The following is a 20,627-nucleotide window of genomic DNA, read 5'->3' on the forward strand; positions in this document are numbered from 1 at the left end:
CTTATTTACTGTATGTTAATTTTGAGATGTAATAATTATCCTCGAGGCTACAAAAGAAGATCCGGTAATTTATAATATATTTTATCGCTCTTTGTACAATGATCATTGTCAGGCAATCATAACGATTTAATTATGGCTTGTAAAATTAATTTGTGTTAAATATATGCATCTTATATTTCACGAAGTTCAATAAATTATGTGCCACTTTTAGCAACCGTGAAATATTCCAATAGTTTTGCTTTACAGAACGCAAAACGCTTAAATTTGCATTCGTATTACGGTAATGAAAGAATGTCGAGCATATCGCTCTAGCTCGTGTCGAGATAACGGATTAACGGAGATACAGTTAAACCGACGGAATCAGCGCGTTTCGGCTTCGTGCTGAGATTGATACGTGTTCCACGAACCGAATGCACGGGAAGTTGAAACATTGTTACATTTTCCTCCGCGACGGTCGGTCGGCATGCGAGAAACTCGAACCTGCGCTCAAGTTGGAAATAACCGCGACCGCGTTGCGACCCTGCACTTCCGGTTACGCCTCCTTCGGCCCTACTGAGATTATTGCCTTATCTCATTCCTTTAATTTCGCACAATTGACCACCACCTCCGTGGCCCGCGTGACATTCTCCCACGATCTTCAATTCCCCCAAATTAATCCTGGCATTTTACGATCAGTTCATTTTATCGTGATTTTTCACTTACGCTCTGCAACAACGTCCAAAGGAAAACTTTAAAAATTTTAAATTATATTTAAAAAAAAATATATATATACTTTTATATAAATAATTGCTTCATATGAGTCAAAATTTTATATTATTTTACATTTTTTTTTGTTCTTTTCATTACCTATAATATAATTATAATTTTTTTCGATATATTATTTATTAAATACATTATTTTATTTGTATATTTCAACTTTACGCGTTTCTGATTCTTTTATTATTTCTATAACATAATTATACTTTTTATAATTTTTGTAATTATATGAATGTATTTATATGAATATATTTTTGTAATTATTGAATAAGTATATCAAAATATATTTATTCATGACGTCTAGCGATCCTTGAATATCTTTGCACTCTAGAATTATAAAATTTAATGTATTTTGGAAAATTCTTGAGAAATCCCTGAAATTTCAGAGTTGGCCTGGAATATATCATTCTTTCTAAAAAAAATCAGATCATAATTAAAGAAAGAAATAATTTAAAAAATTGTGTTCGGATATAAGCCCTCTTTTAAAGATGCAATAAGTTATCAATAGAAAATTTTTTGAATTTAATGTCTAAAATATAAAACGTAGTAGAAAAATCGTTTATGTGGACGGAATATCGTTTAATATTATTTATAAAGCCATAAATAATATTGTTCGCGTTTTAATTCACTCGTCATAGAGTTCTAATTTGAATACAAAATATAATATTGCGTTAATCAATGAAAATTAATTAAATAATGAAAATTAATCGATAGATACATCCTGGAAAACCAGAATTTTTACCTAAAATATCCTGGATTTATCCTTGAATTGACTAGCCAGATTTTGCTGAACACCGTCTTATTATAATTAATACATGCACTGAGACAAATGGTTTGATCTGATTAAATAATTCTAGTGGAAAAAGGACGAATAAAAAATTTCTAGTTAAATCTATTAAAATTCTAGTTGAGATAACTAGAATTCTAATTTATATAATTATTCTGGTGAAAATAAGAATTCTATTAGATTTTACCAGAAATATTGTATCAACTAGAATTCTCGTAAGTTTAACCAGCAGATTCTGATTCGTTCATTTTCAACTAGAAATCTTTTTTAATGTGTCGTACGACATATACAGAAAAATTATCGGATTTGATTTTGGCCGTTTGCCTTTGATAAAACGCAGACATCGACCTTAATGGAGACAACATGACTCATCGCATGTCTCGCTGTATGTTGACCGTCTCGTCTTACGAATTCGATCCATCGCCAGGCGCCGCACGCAAGACAAAGTACGCGTCGTACGTGCCTAGCTCATTAAGAAATAAGAGGTAAGCATCATTTCCTGTCTACTGCACTAAATATCGACTCTTGCGTGATCTCTTCTCGAAAGTTAATTCAATTTCATCTAGAAATCTTCTTCATAAAAAATTCTTCCTACCAGGAAACTTTTAAATAGAAATATTTTAGATATATGCAGGTTTAATCTTCGATACTCCTAATCTTTGAAGTATTCTTTAAAAAGTTATCCCTTAAAAAAGTGATCTCTTAAAAAAGTCGGAAACTATGCACGTGTACGCGCGGGTGCGAAGATTATCTCGTAATTTTATTTAAGACCAATCTACAATACGCTCTTTGCTTCCTGTTTTTTGCTTTTATACACCTTGCCTTTTCTCTCTTTGCGACCGTTTTATTGAAAGTACTTTTTTTTGGTCATGTGTTTGTCTCTTCCGAAATCAGTCTTTCGTCTCAGGCGACTAAAAACAAAAAAACAAGATAGGAGATAAAAAGACAAAAAACAAAAATTGTAAAGAGCAAGAAACAGGAAGCAAAGAGCACATTACGTTGGTAGAGAATCGGTTGCAAACAAGGTTGTGCCACATATTTCAAGATTACTTTTATATGAAATATTTACGTTGTTTACATTAAATTTACACGAATTTTTTTACGTAGACAATACAAGCAATATAAAATACGTATTTTAAATTGGATAATACAATACAGAAAGAAGTAATTTAGGTTTTATAACTATTGTTAATATATTTGACTTTAATATTGATAAATAAAAACATATAAGCGAGAACAGAAGTTCAGTGCAGTTCAGTGCAACGATAAAGAATATAAACTTCGATGATCTATAGATTGTTTACATAAATGACATAGTCTAAACATAATCTATGTAGTTTACATTGGTTACGTTTATCAGAAAAAGCAGTTTAGCAACTGTTGTAAAATTCTTTAATATAATTGCCCTTGCTTTTAGTTCTTCACTGGACTCTTACATGTATAAAACAATTATATTAAAGAATTTTACAACAGTTTCAAAGTTGCTTTTTCTGAACACAGCCGTTGTATTCACGTAGACGAATTATTATATTTTGCGCGTAAACGCACAAATCTAGTCGCAAGATTTCATATTGTTTAATAAAAGCCGCAATTGGTTCGCTCTTTTCTCCTGAATATCGCACGAATGATCGTGTACGTCGTCTCGACGACGCGGATGTTAATGGGAGCTGAGGACAGACGTTACAATAATAGACGGAGGCGTCTCACGAACGTCGGGGAAAGACCGCGAAGGAGCTCGGCACGCAGCTGGAGACGGAACGACTCTCTCGATTATCATCGTCTTCGACGAGGACGGGTGGAAAGCGAAGAGCGCCGCTTTAAGAGTGACTCACGAGATAAAATCTCCAACGTCTTGCTTCGTCCGTGTACTTTTAGAATCTTCTTAAAAGTGACATCCTGCTTTAAAACTCGCGATACGTACGACAGAGAAAATGGATCCGTGCGTTCCGTGCGTTACAGCCAATTATGTGTTGTTGTAACTTGAAACGAGTAGCCATTACGATTTAAGTACGCATTCTCTCTAATCGGACTGTCTGATGTGAAGGAACGTCAAATGTTATTTACAGATTTCCGTTTAAATAATTCTATTAATTATTATATATTTATAGAAAATGCATGAAATTTGCTAAGAAGCATGTAAAGAAAATATTTTTAGTTATTAAATAATTGAAATTGATATATGTTAACCACAATGATTTTAATTTAGTTAGCTGTACACGTAATTATCTAAAGAGGTCCGGCTAAGTGATTAAACTGTAAAATTAATAAAACCATGCTAATTTTATATTTTATTTATTACATCCTGACGTTGCATGCGTCGGTGGTAATTATAGATATTAACAGACCCGCATGTGTGTTGCCCTAGAATTCATGTGACCGAAACGCTTCCGTTAAACGTGATACCTTCGCCTGCATTCAACTAGAAGGAAGTGCTTTCCAAAAAAAAAGAGTCCTCCTGTTACGGTTCCGGTGAATGAGCTCAAGGTAATCCGATATAAAGAATAATCGTACCGTCGTGACGCATTGAACAATATTTTGCACGCAAGTTATAATTAGCCTGCAGCTTCCGGGAATTAATTTGCAACGGTGATTAATACCGCGTTATTATTCGAAGGCTTAATTTCGCAGTTCGAAAACGCTGAAGAATGCTGCCAATAAAAAGAAAAACGACTATTCGCTTTAATGAAAGCGGCACTCGAGGGCTGCAGATTTGTTCGCACGCGTCCCTTTTCGGGGGATGTACCCCTTTGCGATGCAAGAAGCACAACCCCCTACGTTTTTCCGTCCCTTTCGCGCTACGGACAGGTCGTCCGCTCTTTCGCCCTCTTTCTCTCTTCTTTCTCCCCTTCTTTCTCCGTCACAACGACGAATTCCTCCCCGCTCCTTCGAGGCTTAATCTCATCGTCGAGTGTAGCTTCGCCTTGGAAGAGTGGAGTTCAGAACGCCGACACGAGCGTTTCCCTCGTCACGAGTACCGCTCGTCGTTCATTCTCAGACTCGACTCGCGACGGCTGGCTGCACTCCTCGGTTCGGTTGCACTCGGCCGCATACGCACCGCACTTCGTTTCGACACGTCGAACGCGCACGCACGGATTCCAGGGATCGACCCACGGCAGGATAGAGGAGTCTCGACAGGTCCAGGAGAAGAAATCAGCTGTTTCCTTTCATAGCGTACCGTTTTTTGAAAGAAAAGCAAGATGAGGGAAATCGTGCATCTACAGGCTGGACAATGCGGCAACCAGATCGGCGCGAAGGTAGGCCGGTAACTCTAGAAAAATGTCTTTTTAATCTCTATACATTTTCAAATGTACGAAAAGAATTTCCATAAAGCATATCGAAATACTTGGATGTATTTTTTAATGGAGTTAATTTTTCCTATTAACCGACCATCAAAGAAGAGAGAGATTTTTATTTCATTAATTTATTTAATGAACCTCATGTCTTTTAAATATGAAATATTATTTTTGTACATGCTAGTGATATGTAAGTGGCATAATTATAATGATTATAATTTGTTTAACTTGACATTAGTTGAAATACTTGGATGTATTTTAATGGAATTAATTTTTCCTCAGCATTAAGAGACCATCAAAGAAGAAATAAAAAGAGATTTTTATTTTATTAATTTATTTAACGAACTTCATCTATTTTAAATATTAAACATTATACATGCTAACGATATGTAAACGATATGTAATCATATATTGTAGTCGTGTATTTGTTAAATTTGACATTAATTGAACCTTTTTAATTTTAATTTTAAATACTGAAGATATCCTAATGGGAAGGTTGTAACGTCTATATTATTATTACAAGATTCGAATTTATAAAATTGTTTACGCAAAGCATTCTGCGTTGACTTTCATGTCTTTGTGTTTTTATTATTTTTGTACATATCAAGCGGTTTTCGAAAATCATGTACTAATTCTGTGACAAATATTAAGTTAATTTTACCTCAATATTTTTATCTAACTTTGATAAAAGGAACCATTTTAGAAAAGTGTTTTACAAAAATGGATTATCAAAATAAAGAAATTAACATCGATAATTAAATATTTCAATATTACAATTTTGTAACGAATGAATTGATGAAATAATTATAAATTCACAATCGAATTTTTAATGCAGTAATTAAGTTCAGCATGCATAATAAGGTGCGGATAGCTAATCAGTATCAAACTCCAGAAGCGTGAATGGAAGAGTGATTTATTCAACAGAGCGTATATTCAACAGAGTATGGAGCGCTATAGTGTCGATAACATAAGAATAATTTATCTCTTCGCGGTCTCTCCGGAAATTAACTGTAAATCCAGTTTACATCGCACAGAGACGACAGACGACTGTCAATTAAAGCGCGAACAAGTCAAGTATTATGACTCACCGTCTTCGGGGTATCGATCGGAGTTCGCCTGAAGCACTCTCGTAGTTTCCAGAAAAGCTCTTTAAACTTAGACTCCCATCACTTATATTTGAACTAACAGAAAACCGGAAAATACCTATCAATTTTTTACCGCATCTCCTTTCAATTTTCAAGGAATATTGTCCCGTTTGAACTAAATATTGTTGAACAAGCTGTATTATTTTAGTAACAGAAAGATAATTACATTCTTTAATAATTTGAAACATTTTTTTATAATAATCTGAAAATATTAACGAAACAGAAAATATTGCTACAAGCGATTCTTGTAAATTCTTGTTCTTCATCTCTTTCTCGACAAAATTAATAAATTTGATAAAAGTAGATTAGGTAGAGCAATAATTGGCGAGAACATGAATGTTACATCGCCCCATAAAGAAAAAGCAATCTTACTTAATGGTATCGTTCGATAGCGGCTGTAATCGAATTGAAGATAAGACGGCGCAACGAATGGAATTTAAAGAACCGCATTCATCCCGATATTGATATGGTACCCTCTTTTATTTCGCACGACAGAGTGCGTGAAGTGATCCAAGTTTTAATCGCGCCGGCACACGATGGCAGGAAATGACGATCGCTTATACTTAGAGAGCACTTAAAATTCTGCAACCGCGTCCATTGTCCATTGGCGTGAAAATAAGTGGACATAGAAATGCACGTCTCAAAATTAAATTTCCATATTTAATTAAAGTGGTAATAAATCAATTAGTTTTTATATAATTAAATCACATATATAAAAAAAATAAATAAATCATTTTGCCTTAAAATAAAAAAATCTACAATAGCTGATCAAATATATAAAAAGCTATTTATAATACAATCATAAAATAGCTTCCGGTTTTGTTTGACGAAGTAAATAAAATAATTATCGCGAAATCATAGATACGAACTGTAGCTGAAATTAAGTGTTGCCGTTAATTGATTCTAATGCTGGTTGCTTCTGAATAAGATATTATTGAATTTACATTATGCGAAAGTAATATTATCGCGAAGCATTTCAAATTCGCCAGTTTCATTGATCACGTTGGTAAGCGTAACGCTCGAAACATTTAATTACGTTTGTTGTTGCAAAAGCAATGTCAAAGAATTATATCTCTTTTATAAATTAAGTATTCTTAATAATTTACTGTGTATATTTATAATATTATCTCCTCTATGCTAATAATTATTTTAAAATATTATTTACCCACATTTTTATTTTAATGAATATTATGTTAACAATATAATTTTGCGAGCAATTTGAATTAACTAAAATATAATAAAGTACATAAAATAAAAATTACTTTGGAATGTACAAATACTTTTAAACATACTGGAATATACGTTTCGTTCAACAAAAGTCAACTTTCTACTTTACCCAGGTTTATCTTTGACAAATAATACCTTATCAAATTCACGTGTAACTTCATTACAAGTTAAGATTTTTCTTGATATTTCGTGCACAGTATTGCTCATCGAGCGATGACGAACACCACATTATGAACCAAAATATGAAACATACAATGAGTCAGAAATTTTTTTATGAACATAGTAAAGATAAAAATTTAGTTCTAAAATATCAATAATAATAATAATATATTAAATTGATACAGAAGACATGTTTAATTAATAAATGACTGACAAAAAATACGCGAGAAATGTTAGTTCTTCAACGAATCGATTTGTTGATCTTAATAATTCAATTTTCGCAATCATCAATCATTTTCGTCGATCCAGAAAGTGAAGCGCTCAAATGATTATCTTCCTTGAAAAGGATCGTCTGTCGTTGTAGATTCACTGTCAGTTTCACGGCATTGTTTTCCGCTCGAAAGATTTAACGATTGTAGGAAGCAAAACCGAAGTTCCTGTAGGATTATAATTAGTCATGATCTAGACGAGTAAACGATTACGACTATTTTTCGAATAGTCAAAGTACCAATTAAAAATCCAAGATAATCTAGCGAAGGAACGATCGATAAATCTGTTAAATGTAATAATACAGTTTCGCATTTTACTTAATTTATCTGCGCGATGCAAAGCTTCAATATATACAATTTTCTTAAGTATCTTTATTTAAAGAGTCATTGAATCTAATTTTTTCTTATATACGATGCATTCGTGTGTGATAATATATTCTTATAAAGCATATATTAATTTACAAAATATAAATTCTCGATCTCGAAAAATTCTATTTCAAATCGAACTGTCTCCGTGTGAGGAATGGCAACTAGTTTCTATTGAGGTACGTGTGATAATGAACGTCGCGTACGTGATGCACGTAAATGCAGCAGGGATGCATTTAGAATAATCAGAGAGAGGCCCATTTCGCCGAGGCAGCGGCCATGGCGACCGGCACACCGGCTTGCTAATAATAGGAGGAGAAAATAGTAAAGACAAGACAAATGGAGAGAGGAGAAATATTTAACTGGAGGGTGGACATGAGCCAGGGGGCACAAGCCGCGTTTAATTCCGTACGTCTCTATTTTTGGATGTCGCGCGTGTTATCCTTGTCGCCGCGACCGGAGTTTGGGGTGCATGCTCGGCTCCGGAGGGAAGTCGCCCTTCATTCGGCACGTCAAGTGGCTCGTAGGAAAAGTGTAGTAAAATAAACCTACCACAGTTATGTTTAGAAAACGTTAAGAAGATATCTGCTATTTTTATGTCGAACTACTTTCCGATTACTAGATATGTATGCTTAGAAATAAGTAGATTGTTTGAACAGTTGGCTTGTATAGTATTAATGTTAATGAATCACGTTTGCAGTTCTGGGAAGTTATTTCTGAAGAGCACGGCATCGACCAGTCGGGCATTTATCACGGTGACAGCGATCTACAGCTCGAACGAATCTCTGTATACTATAATGAAGCGTCTGGTAAGGGCATATTGTAAATATTATATTATGCTTTCTTCTCTATGCTCTTTAAATCTAAGTAAAACATAATTTAACTTGTTTTTAAATTTAATTGATTATTTTTCGCGTGAAACTTATTACGTATTGCACTAAAAAAATATTTTTTCAATTATTTTTAACAAATAATTTTAGTTAATAATTAATTCATAATAAATTAATAAATATATAAAATATAATAAAATACATAATAATTAGAAATTAATAAAAATAGAAAATATATATCAAAAAAATCTAAAAAATATCAAAAGTATCAAAGCGATAAAAAAGAAGACATTTGTAGTAATACCTAATTAGACAATTTAACTAATGCTAATTAAACTTGCAATGCTATTTAATGTTTTTTATAAACATATCCTGATTATATTTAATAAATACATTACTAAATAATTCTAATGATATTCCGACGTTTAATAAATTGGTAGAAAATAAACCATCCAAATTTCTGACATACAATCTTCATATAATTTGAAAATGTAAAGAGACGAAAAGAGAGATAAAACGCATAGAACCTTTCTAATGGAAATCACTTGGAGGATTTTGTCCTCGCGTCTAAAATAGCAATAACGAGAAAGATAGAAGATCGCGTGTCTTGCACCGATGGAATGATGGAGACAAGGAGCGTTGAGACACGCATTTTACGCTGAAAATAGCCATCTTATGTCGTTGGACTTAAGATTGTAAGTTGCAACTGCAACACGATTTCAGAATTTCTCATGCATTCGTTTGTGTCGCGAAAACAAGATTATTTCCGAGAACGTAACGTGCAGCACGTGCTCCAGAATAGAAACAGTTTAATTAACAAACGAAATGTACGCACCATGCATCCGTCGTTGTCGCGACTGATTTGTTGTTGGAAATAAAGTCTAACGCACGCTGTAAAAACCCATATTTTTAAATAAATTCTTACATTTTCATCTTTCCTTTTTATTATTTTAATTTACATTTTTAGAACTATTTCATATTCATTTTTTTTATTAGAAGGAATGTAATATTCAGTACCTTTTTTGTATATTTTTTTAAAAGGTTTTTTTAGGGATTTAAATAAGTTTTTACATGATTTTCATCTTTTTTACTGTTTTAATTTACATTTTTAGAACTATTATGCTTATCAATCAAATATTCTCGTAACAGTGCTGAAAATTAATGTTTTTTAATTATTAACATCTTATCAGTAATTGTCATTAATCAAGATTATTTATGTTTAAAATTAAAATTATTTTATATTATGTTGATAACCTCGCATAACGCAAATCCTTATATTATCCTGATGATAGTTACTCATTTGTAAACGATGCAGACATACGGTTCTATTGATGTACGCATTTCCGTCGATCATTATGGTCGGCACGAGTTTTCGGTAGAATGACAATAACGGTCGATTTGATATGGATGCCTTGGGATCTTGTATTATGATTATTGAATATGTCTATCATTATATTGATGTCCGTTTCTTTGACATTACTTAATAAATGTAGTTACATTTAATAATGGAAATATTAGAGATCTTATTAATTTTTGTATAATATATTTCTGTATACAAAATATTTTTTATATAAGTCGTCTTTCTTTTAACATCTTTAGATACTTCTCATGGGCGTAGCCGGGATTTGTTCTAGAGAGAGGAACCAAATTAGAATTGACTCTTGAGAACTCGGGAGGGGGGGGGGGATAATCGAATGGTATGGATTATTAGATCTGCTTTATATTTTTATTTTTAATTAATTATTAGCAGATAAATCACAAAAGCACACACATACATATTTAATTTATTAATTTACTTTATTCTTCTCAAAATTGTAAACTGATTCTTCGAACTGGAAAAACTTAAATTGGATTCTCGAAAAATCTTTCTATGACTTTTACCCCAGTTCTTTCTTTTTTTCTAAAATTAATTTCTTAAACGGCTTTTATTTTTGTTTTTCCTACAATTTAGAGCCGACTACTTAGCCTCCCTACCTCCTCCTCAGCTACGCCTATGATCTCTTATATTTTCCAAAATGTCTAAATGAATACAAATATACATATAAATGTATTACCTGGTGATTTTTATTTTAATTTTTCATTACAGTCGCGACATCCACGAACGGAGGGAAATATGTACCGCGCGCGATTCTTTTGGACTTGGAACCGGGAACGATGGACGCCGTTCGTTCTGGTGCTTACGGAAAGCTCTTTAGACCGGACAATTTTGTGTTTGGACAATCTGGTGCAGGAAACAACTGGGCAAAGGGCCACTACACCGAGGGTGCTGAGTTGGTGGATATGGTTCTCGATGTAGTACGAAAGGAATGCGAGAACTGCGACTGTCTTCAGGGCTTTCAACTCACCCATTCGCTGGGAGGTGGTACTGGGTCCGGCATGGGCACCTTGCTGATCTCAAAAATTCGTGAGGAGTATCCCGATCGAATTATGAACACTTACTCGGTGATGCCGTCACCCAAAGTATCTGATACTGTCGTGGAACCCTACAACGCGACCTTGTCAGTGCATCAATTGGTGGAGAACACTGACGAGACCTATTGTATCGATAATGAGGCCCTGTACGACATTTGCTTCCGCACTTTGAAGGTTTCCAACCCGAGTTACGGCGATCTCAATCATTTAGTTTCGCTCACTATGTCTGGAGTAACCACTTGTCTTAGGTGTGCATACAAATCCGTGACAATATAATAGAATTCTGTTTATCTGCACTCCATTTATACGAACTAGTTCGTGCTGAGTTCTTATCTGAATTACAGCGTCTTAGTTCGGATAATAGAATACTCTTTAAACTTTTTGGAGTGAATCTCACTTCAAAAGAATGAAATATCACTTCAAGGATTTAGAGTATAAGAACCTGATGTATCAACTTCAATATCTTGAACATCAGTTTCTATCATAGGAATTAATAAACGGTAGTAAAGAAGAAAGTGAATCTCTATTATCCAAACCGTATAAAAAAAAAGCAAAATTCTTTTAAATTATCTTCTAATTATACATAAATAAAGGAATATAGTAATACACATGTTCTTTTCTCATCTTAAATAACATATTAGTTAATAATTTTCTGTGGAAAAATAATATAAATTCATTAATAATAAAACCTGTTGCAAACATAATATTACGTATTGATTTTTTCAGGTTTCCTGGCCAACTGAACGCCGATCTCCGAAAGCTCGCGGTGAACATGGTTCCCTTTCCACGTCTGCACTTCTTCATGCCGGGCTTCGCGCCTCTAACATCCAGATCGATGCAACAATATTCCGCGCTCTCCGTACCAGAACTCACACAGCAGATGTTCGATGCAAAGAACATGATGGCGGCCTGCGATCCACGCCACGGTCGATATCTCACCGTGGCGGCTGTATTTCGCGGTAGAATGTCGATGAAGGAGGTCGACGAGCAGATGCTCAGCGTGCAGAATAAAAATAGCTCGTACTTCGTCGAGTGGATACCGAACAACGTGAAGACCGCCGTGTGCGACATCCCGCCGAAGGGCCTGAAAATGTCGTCCACCTTTATCGGCAACACCACTGCTATACAGGAATTGTTTAAGAGGATCTCCGAACAGTTCACAGCGATGTTCAGACGAAAGGCTTTCCTCCACTGGTACACCGGCGAGGGTATGGACGAGATGGAGTTCACCGAGGCCGAATCCAACATGAATGATCTGGTATCTGAATACCAACAGTACCAGGAAGCCACGGCGGAAGAGGACTTCGAGGCGGAGGAGTGCGCTGATGACTTCGAAACCTGCGAGCAGGAAAACTGAAAATTGCAGCGCAACGTTCCCTTTTACTAGATTTATCCAGCTTCTCTGTCTCTATCTCATCATCGTAGGAATCGCATGACTGATCGTATAAAGCTCGCGAGAAGCCGTTTTTTGATACTTTTATATGCAATATGCGCTTTATAATCGCTGAGCGTAATGTAGGCGATCGATTTTTTTATGAATTGTGTGATATCGAAATATTTATAAAGAGATCAATATTCAAAAGCAAATAAAATTGCAGCGAATATTAAATTAATATGAAAAATAATTATTTAGAATGTAAAATAGCTTCTTCTATTATTGATCTTGTGTTATGTCTATAATACGCCTATGTAATATTCAGCTTTACTATATAGTGACAATCGTAAGAATTTTCATATGCCGTTTGGACAAATGTGGTATGAATTGGAATGTAATAAAAATTGTTGAAAAATCAAATTTTCATCATGTTTATAATTACTATTAAAATGAAATGTCAAAATGCAATGGAAAAAACTTTTTAAATTCTTTTTTTCATAATTCCTCTCAATATTGTAGCACTAGACATTTGCCCTTTAAATCCTTAAATTTCTTATATTTTTAGATTTTTCTATATCACAATTTTATGTACAGTAATTTTATTCAATCCTGATAAGACATTTCTTTATTAGATTACAATGCGTTTTTAGGAACGTTAGTATTCATCAATGAAGCGGCTTAAATGATTCTTAACACATATTCATAATAAAATCATCTCCGTATGTTCATTCATATTTCAGTAAAGACAACTCCTTTTCAAGAAAAAATTTTATCTATAATTTTTTGAGCGATTAAACAAGTATTGTTGATCGCGATTTGATAACAAAGAATATGATAAATTATGCATTGTTATCTTGTATATAACATTGAAATCCAACTAATCAAATATTTTCTATTATTCTGTGCATGTTCAACATTTCGTTGTCCATATTCTGAAAAAAGTTATATCTCGTCAAAATTTAAAAAATTTTATACTGTATATTTCTTTATCATCATTTATGGCTTTTGTATTATTTAAAAAATACAGGATAACATGTAATCTTATATTTTTGATGTATAATAGATATCTTAAATTACATTTTATTTCTGAAGATAGTAGAGGCGGTGAGAAACTGTCGCGCAATAACACGCGTTCTCCTTTATTGTACGCAATAATAAAGTGTTTGCCCTCGGGGCACCGATGAGATAATGCGCGATCGCCAATTTTTGCCAAGGCCTTGGCTTCATCAATGTCAGTTGGCCGTCAGAGAAGGACGGTAACGAGTTCGATAACGAGAATCGCGTCTAAACGCCAACGTTGACTCGTCTTATTTAAGAGGCATATTTATATCGAATTATATATACTTATATATATATAAACAGCGCCTAATTAATTCGATAAAGACGATTTTATTTACGTAACAAAAAGCGTAACTCATCTAAGTTCTCTAAACATTAAAATATAGCGTGTTTAGGAGAATCCACTGCGAATATTAAATTGAAAAACAAGTTCAGAGTTTTGCTAACATTGTCTTTTATAAACTTCACAAAATAAGTACACAGATGAGTAAAACATCTTCTAAAAATTCATGTATACGAACAACACATAAAACGCTGTAAAACAATTAAAAAAGTAAAAATTACAAGTACAAAGGAATTAAATTAAAAAAATTCTCAAAAACTTTTGCAAGCGTGCGATCCTCTGCGTTAGATCCTTCTACTTTTCCATTTCTTCTTCATCCATTTCCTCGTAGTCCTCTACTAACGCGTCTTGATACTGCTGATATTCCGATACAAGATCGTTCATGTTTGACTCCGCCTCGTTAAACTCCAATTCGTCCATGCCTTCGCCAGTGTACCAATGGAGGAAAGCCTTCCTCCTGAACATCGCCGTGAACTGCTCGGAGATCCTCTTGAACAGTTCTTGAATAGCCGTGGAATTGCCGATGAAAGTTGCGGACATCTTGAGGCCGCGTGGCGGAATATCGCACACCGCCGTTTTCACGTTGTTCGGTATCCACTCGACGAAGTACAAGCTATTCTTATTCTGGATGTTAAGCATCTGTTCGTCTACCTCCTTCATCGACATCCTGCCGCGGAAAATGGCCGCCACGGTGAGATAACGACCGTGGCGTGGGTCACAAGCCGCCATCATGTTCTTTGCGTCGAACATTTGTTGCGTAAGCTCTGGCACCGTGAGAGCTCGATACTGTTGGCTTCCTCGGGATGTGAGGGGCGCGAAACCTGGCATGAAGAAGTGAAGACGGGGAAACGGCACCATGTTCACCGCGAGTTTTCTCAAATCGGCGTTTAATTGACCTGGAAATCTATAATCATTTAAAATAAATTAAGTATTAATAATTACATATTGAAATTACATATTATTGATAATTACGTATTGAAATTATATATTGATTCATATCATAATTTCTTCATTAATATTTTTATTATTATATTAATAATTTGTTCAAATTTAATAATGGTTAGTTTCGTATTGTATACCTTAGACAGGTTGTCACTCCGGACATGGTAGCCGATACGAGATGATTTAAATCACCATATGTCGGAGTAGTCAACTTCAAAGTACGGAAACAGATATCGTAGAGTGCTTCATTGTCGATGCAATAAGCTTGATCACAGTTCTCTACCAGTTGATGAACCGACAGGGTAGCATTATAAGGTTCCACTACAGTATCGGAAACTTTAGGAGATGGTACCACGGAAAAGGTGCTCATAATTCTATCCGGATACTCTTCTCGTATTTTCGAGATGAGCAGGGTACCCATTCCAGATCCGGTACCACCGCCCAAGGAGTGCGTGAGCTGAAATCCCTGCAAGCAGTCACAGTTTTCGGCTTCCTTCCTCACTACATCAAGCACTGAGTCCACCAGTTCAGCACCCTCGGTGTAATGACCCTTGGCCCAGTTGTTGCCGGCCCCCGACTGGCCAAACACAAAGTTGTCTGGTCGAAATATCTGTCCAAAGGACCCTGAACGCACAGAGTCCATCGTGCCGGGTTCGAGATCTACTAAAATCGCACGCGGTACATATTTCGGACCGGAAGCTTCGTTGTAATAAACGTTGATCCGTTCCAACTGAAGATCCGAGTCTCCGTGATAGGTACCCGTAGGATCGATGCCATGCTCATCAGAAATCACCTCCCAAAACTATGAATGGTTAAAAATTAATAATTTGATTAAGAATTAATTTCTGAGAAAAGAAGTATACAATAGAAAAGATAGAAACATGAAATATTAATCAAAAAAAATAATCATGATAAAAGCGTTGTATATTTAACTAAGTTGCTATTTCTAATCAATTATTTAAAAAATTATTTTTTTAATTAAAAATTTTATATAAATTACATAATTTTATATAATTTTCTCAAATATTTAAAATTTTAAATATATATAATAATATATAATTTATATTTTTTATCGAGATCGAGAGATACTAACCTTGGCGCCAATTTGATTGCCGCATTGACCGGCTTGAATGTGAACAATTTCACGCATTTTGTATTAAATATCGTCGAAATTTAAGACAAAATAATTGTATGAAATTTAATAATAATTTTCAATAATAATTGTGGTAGAAATTAGTTCTTAAAATTGAAGGATAAAAAACGAGGAGATCGCGGTCTTGCCTAAGATGTCATTTAAACAGAAACAGGCGACTGTTGAGTTCTCCTTGGTGACTGTCCAACCACCTAGGCTATGTTCAAATTCTCACCCGAATGCTACAGTAGCACTCCGCTACCCAGGTATCATTTTATCCTTATTTTTTTTATCGTTAAACAAAAATAACATGATACCTAGGGAGCACTCGGGTGAAAGTCTGGATGCGCCCCTATATAGTTTTCTACCTGTTATTTCGTTATGATATTGATTTTTTAACAATACTATAATTGATAAAGTCAATATCCTTGCTCTCACTTTCAACAATCAAGTATGAAATATCAAACATGCAAGGTTTCTCAGACGATCATCACAATTCGTCTCAATAGATATTTTATTTAAGCTAACTGAAATCACAACAAGATTTTCTTAATAACGCAAAGACAAAATGTAAAATCGACGTCTAACTGAACAAATAAAAAAGTATAGCATTACATTCTAGAGTCCTCGTAGATCCCGGACGTTAATCCTCGATTCACACGCGTATCAATCACACGCAATGTACACGCACACACCGCGACAAGTTGGAAGTACTCTTCAGCAGCACAGAAAAAAAGACGGGGATCGAATCATGCTAGTCGACAAACTCAGGCAGGTTTCACAAAGGAAGTACATTATAATAAATGGAAAAATAAATACAATGCGTGTCTATACTGGTAATTATGATACAACGTTGCAAAGAGTTAATTATAAGACTGTCTGTTATTTCGTCCTGTCTCATTGCGACTTCCGGCACACGGACACATCCGCCACTACGCTGGCCGTCTTCGGATCGACGACCTCGACATTCGACAATTCCTCCGCTTTTGGTGCGCTTAAGTTCTTCGCCTCTTCTTCTTTCGAGGGCAGCACGGCAGCTGGCTTCTCGCCCTGCGACGTAGTCGCGCCTTCCTGCAACGCGACTTTCGAGGTAGACGAGCGACTACCCGGTCCACCGTTCACTAAGTACCCCAACGGCAGGGACTCGGACTTGCTTGAACCTTTCCTGAAATCAATATCAAATATTAATATCAAATTCGTTAACATACACATGAAAGTAATGATCGTTAACATTATTTCAAAATTAAATAGAATCCGTTAACAATGATTTAAAAATAAAATCGAGAAACTTGCTATAAAACATAAATTCAATAAAAAATATTTACCAAAAAAAGTTCTTTTTCTTGAAAATAAAACTCTACTTTGCATTTTGCAATATGCCAAACCTTTCGTCAGTGAGATTACTAACTTTGGTATCGTCGGACAGGACCACAGTTTGAAATCAGCCCCGAAGAGCTCACCCTCCTCGACCGTCTGCGGCAGATGGATATTGAGCGTTTCCGGCAAGAATATGGAAGTGAGAGCGCCGGCGACGCTCAATGATCCCATTACGATTAGGGGTAAGACTCTAGAGTAGACTGCTAAATGAACGATATAGGGGAAGGTAAGAAGGCCGATGCCGGCGATGAAAGAAGCTATGCCCATCGCCTGAGACCTTAGTACGGTTGGCAGCAGTTCGCCGACGAAGACGTAGAAGACAGCGAAGGACGCAGCGATGCCGAATTTGCCGATCATCGCCAGACTCACTGTCACCCAGACCGCATCTGCTGCGACAAGGGCCGATCATGTATACAAAATGTATTCGTAGATGGATTCTATGGTCGATATTCATACTCAGAAAAAAAATGTGCAGATTTTAAATAAATATTTACTCCAATAGTACTAACGAAATATTTACTAAATGTAAACATATATTTATTCGATTTAAACATAACTGTTTCATTTTGAATAAATATTTATTTACTATAAATAAATATTTCGTTAGTACTATATTGAAGTAAATATTTATTTAAAATCTGCAATTTTTTTTTAAGTGTAATCGGTTCTTACATTTAGCATCATCTATATAGTTTTAAAATGGTATAAGCCAATCATAGATCTGTATTAACATCTTAAGACATTATTTAAGATAATCTCGAAATACGAATGGATTATGAATTTCGACCTAGGTCTTGATTTTGTTGCTTACGTACTTTATTTCCCTTTTAAAGTATGTCTCTTATCTTCCTTTTTAATAAAAATTTGAAATTTAAGTGGATATCGTGGGTTTTTGATGAGAGAAGCTATGTGTGCGGTGTGCGGTAACTAATTCATAAGCAGGTCGAACGTTTATTCATAAACGTTGTGACGTCGGCAACAGTAATTGCCTCTCACACATTGGATGTGTGTAACAATATCATGACGAATTCAATAAGGTAATGACGTTGAGGCCGCCATGACGCAAAGGCGTGCGATTCGGTTTAATACTTTTATTCAATTTTACCCCGCGAAGATAATCGAATAATGTGAAGATGAGCAACGTGGTAAATGGTCGTCATCGTACGTACATTTTCTCTTGTCGGCATTAGGGATATCCGGCATCGCGTATCCGCGTACATGTAATATGTACGAAATACGACAAAATAAATTAAATTTACATATAAAATATAAAATAATTCTTAAGTTGTTCACACAGATATACCTATAAAACTATTTCTGTTAAAAACATTTTAAAATCAGACATAAATCGACGAAATAGTACCTTCGGGCACGAACATACAGGACACGCAAGCGAGTCCACCCAGCATCATGGTCACGCACAATACCCATCGCCTGCCTAATCTGTCCATTGCGTACCACGTAATAAAGTACGATGGAATCTCCACGATTCCTCCTACGAAAGATAAAAAAAAATCTGTCACTGCAGAATTATACAATAATTTTTTCATCCTAGTATATCAGAAATGTATGAGATCGTGATGCACTTATGTTAACGAACAATTTGGGGGTCGGGAGAGAGAAGACTTTTACCAATGAAGAAGGCCAGATAATCGGAGACACCCAGATTGGTCGTGTTGTAGGACAGCCCGTTGTATACCACCGCGTTCGCCACCCAATCAAAAGCGAGAATGAAGAACTTCTTCCTGATGTTTGGGTTTGTGATCAGGTCCATGGGTGTCGCAGATGACGGCGTCGCTCTGTTTTCGCCTTCCAAGTCAATGTCGTTGGAATTTCTACCGTTACATGATATCCCTTTCCTCTTTAATATTTCTATCTGTAAATAACGTTGTTAATGGAGTTCATATAATCCTTATACAGAGTATCCCAAAATTCGCGAAATTCGAAATACTATAACAAAAAAATTTTCGAAAGATTTTAAGTAAAAAAGGTTATTTTGTAAATTTTTATTTTAAACCATAATTTCTGAGATATAAGAGTTTAAATGTGTCCAATTATAGACATTTAAATGATCACCTGTGAGTATTGATAACGCCCAAGTGAACGCTTATCAGCTCTCACTAAATTACAGCACGCGTGAGTCATACATATAGCTAGATATAATCTGTAATTGGCTACATTTAAATTCCTATTATTTTAAAAATTACTGCTTAAAATAAAATTTTATACACTTTTTTATTTAATTTTTCGAAAACTATCTTGCAATAGTATTTTGAGTCGCAAATTTTGTATGTGACACCTTGTATGTCGCTTTTTTACTTCAAAGTAACAACTCAAAAATGTGATTTTCCAGTTATTATCATAAATGACTAAAATAAACATTACCCTTATACAGGGTGTTTCCAAATTAAATGGCAAAACTTCGGGAGCGTGTAGAGGAGTAAAAAACTAAGAAAAAAAGTCCTATAGACATATGCTCCTTTTTGCTTTGTTTCGCAGGAAATCACGAAAAAAGAAAAAAATATATTTAATTTATTATTTTAATTATTTTATTTATAAACTTTTTAATGAAGATTTTGTTCGAAATGTGCACCTCTTGCAGCAATACAAGCATTGCATCTGTCAAACACGGCTCTTGTAGCAGCCAGGCACTGTTCTTGCGATATTCTGTTCGCTGCAGCTACGATACGATTTCTCAAATGTTGCTCTGATTGAATAGGCGAAGAATAAACTTCTTGCTTCAGAGTACCCCATGCATAGAAATCTAATGGCGTTAAGTCGGGCGAACGAGTTGCCCAATGTACTGCTCCTCCACGTCCAATCCATCGTTGTGGGAATTTTCTATCTAACCAGGTTCTAGCGACTCTGCTGTAATGAGCAGGGCATCCATCTAATTGAAACCACATTTCAGTACGTTGTTGTAATGGGATGTTTTCTAAATAGTCAGAAAATTCATTCTCCAAGAAATTTAGAAAACGGTCCCCATTTAATCTTGCAGGTAAAAAAAACGGTCCCACTAAAACGTCGTTCCAAATTCCAAGCCAGACATTAACAGAAAACTCTTGCTGAAATTTGTATTCTCTAACAGACCTGGGATTTTGATGAGCCCATATATGATAATTCCTTTGATTAATTATTCCACCTCTGGTAAATGT

At 34.9% G+C, this 20,627-nt stretch overlaps 3 protein-coding genes across 5 annotated transcripts in view; 1 reads left to right on the top strand and 2 right to left on the bottom strand.

Annotated features, from left to right (window-relative positions):
- Positions 1-4,442: 4,442 nt before the first annotated feature.
- Positions 4,443-13,045, top strand: LOC108723385 (tubulin beta chain). Its single transcript, XM_018449109.1, has 4 exons — positions 4,443-4,797; positions 8,703-8,811; positions 10,919-11,492; positions 11,971-13,045. Exons 1-4 carry the CDS (start codon positions 4,741-4,743, stop codon positions 12,599-12,601), a joined length of 1,371 nt encoding a protein of 456 aa, XP_018304611.1. The 5' UTR covers positions 4,443-4,740; the 3' UTR covers positions 12,602-13,045.
- A 1,228-nt stretch (positions 13,046-14,273) lies between these two features.
- On the bottom strand, positions 14,274-16,113 carry LOC108723386 (tubulin beta chain). Its single transcript, XM_018449110.1, has 3 exons — positions 16,057-16,113; positions 15,101-15,765; positions 14,274-14,925 (listed from the first exon to the last, which is right to left on the bottom strand). The coding sequence occupies exons 1-3, from the start codon at positions 16,111-16,113 to the stop codon at positions 14,316-14,318; spliced, it is 1,332 nt and encodes a 443-aa protein (XP_018304612.1). The 3' UTR covers positions 14,274-14,315.
- A 337-nt stretch (positions 16,114-16,450) lies between these two features.
- LOC108723384 (carcinine transporter) overlaps positions 16,451-20,627 on the bottom strand; it is a 22,035-nt gene continuing 17,858 nt past the window's right edge. Inside the window, exons 6-9 of one of the 3 annotated variants that reach the window (XM_018449105.1) lie at positions 19,105-19,348; positions 18,836-18,967; positions 17,504-17,861; positions 16,451-17,260 (exon numbers count right to left, since the gene is read on the bottom strand). In XM_018449105.1, the coding sequence (XP_018304607.1) occupies positions 16,993-17,260; positions 17,504-17,861; positions 18,836-18,967; positions 19,105-19,348 (1,002 nt within the window). In that variant the 3' untranslated portion in view covers positions 16,451-16,992. The remainder of the gene's footprint in view (positions 17,261-17,503; positions 17,862-18,835; positions 18,968-19,104; positions 19,349-20,627) is intronic. The other 2 variants (XM_018449106.1, XM_018449107.1) reach the window with 2 other exon arrangements.

Source organism: Mycetomoellerius zeteki, unplaced genomic scaffold (assembly GCF_001594055.1).
Source record: "Mycetomoellerius zeteki isolate Tzet28-1 unplaced genomic scaffold, Tzet1.0 scaffold232, whole genome shotgun sequence".
Taxonomy (NCBI): Eukaryota; Metazoa; Arthropoda; class Insecta; order Hymenoptera; family Formicidae; genus Mycetomoellerius; species Mycetomoellerius zeteki.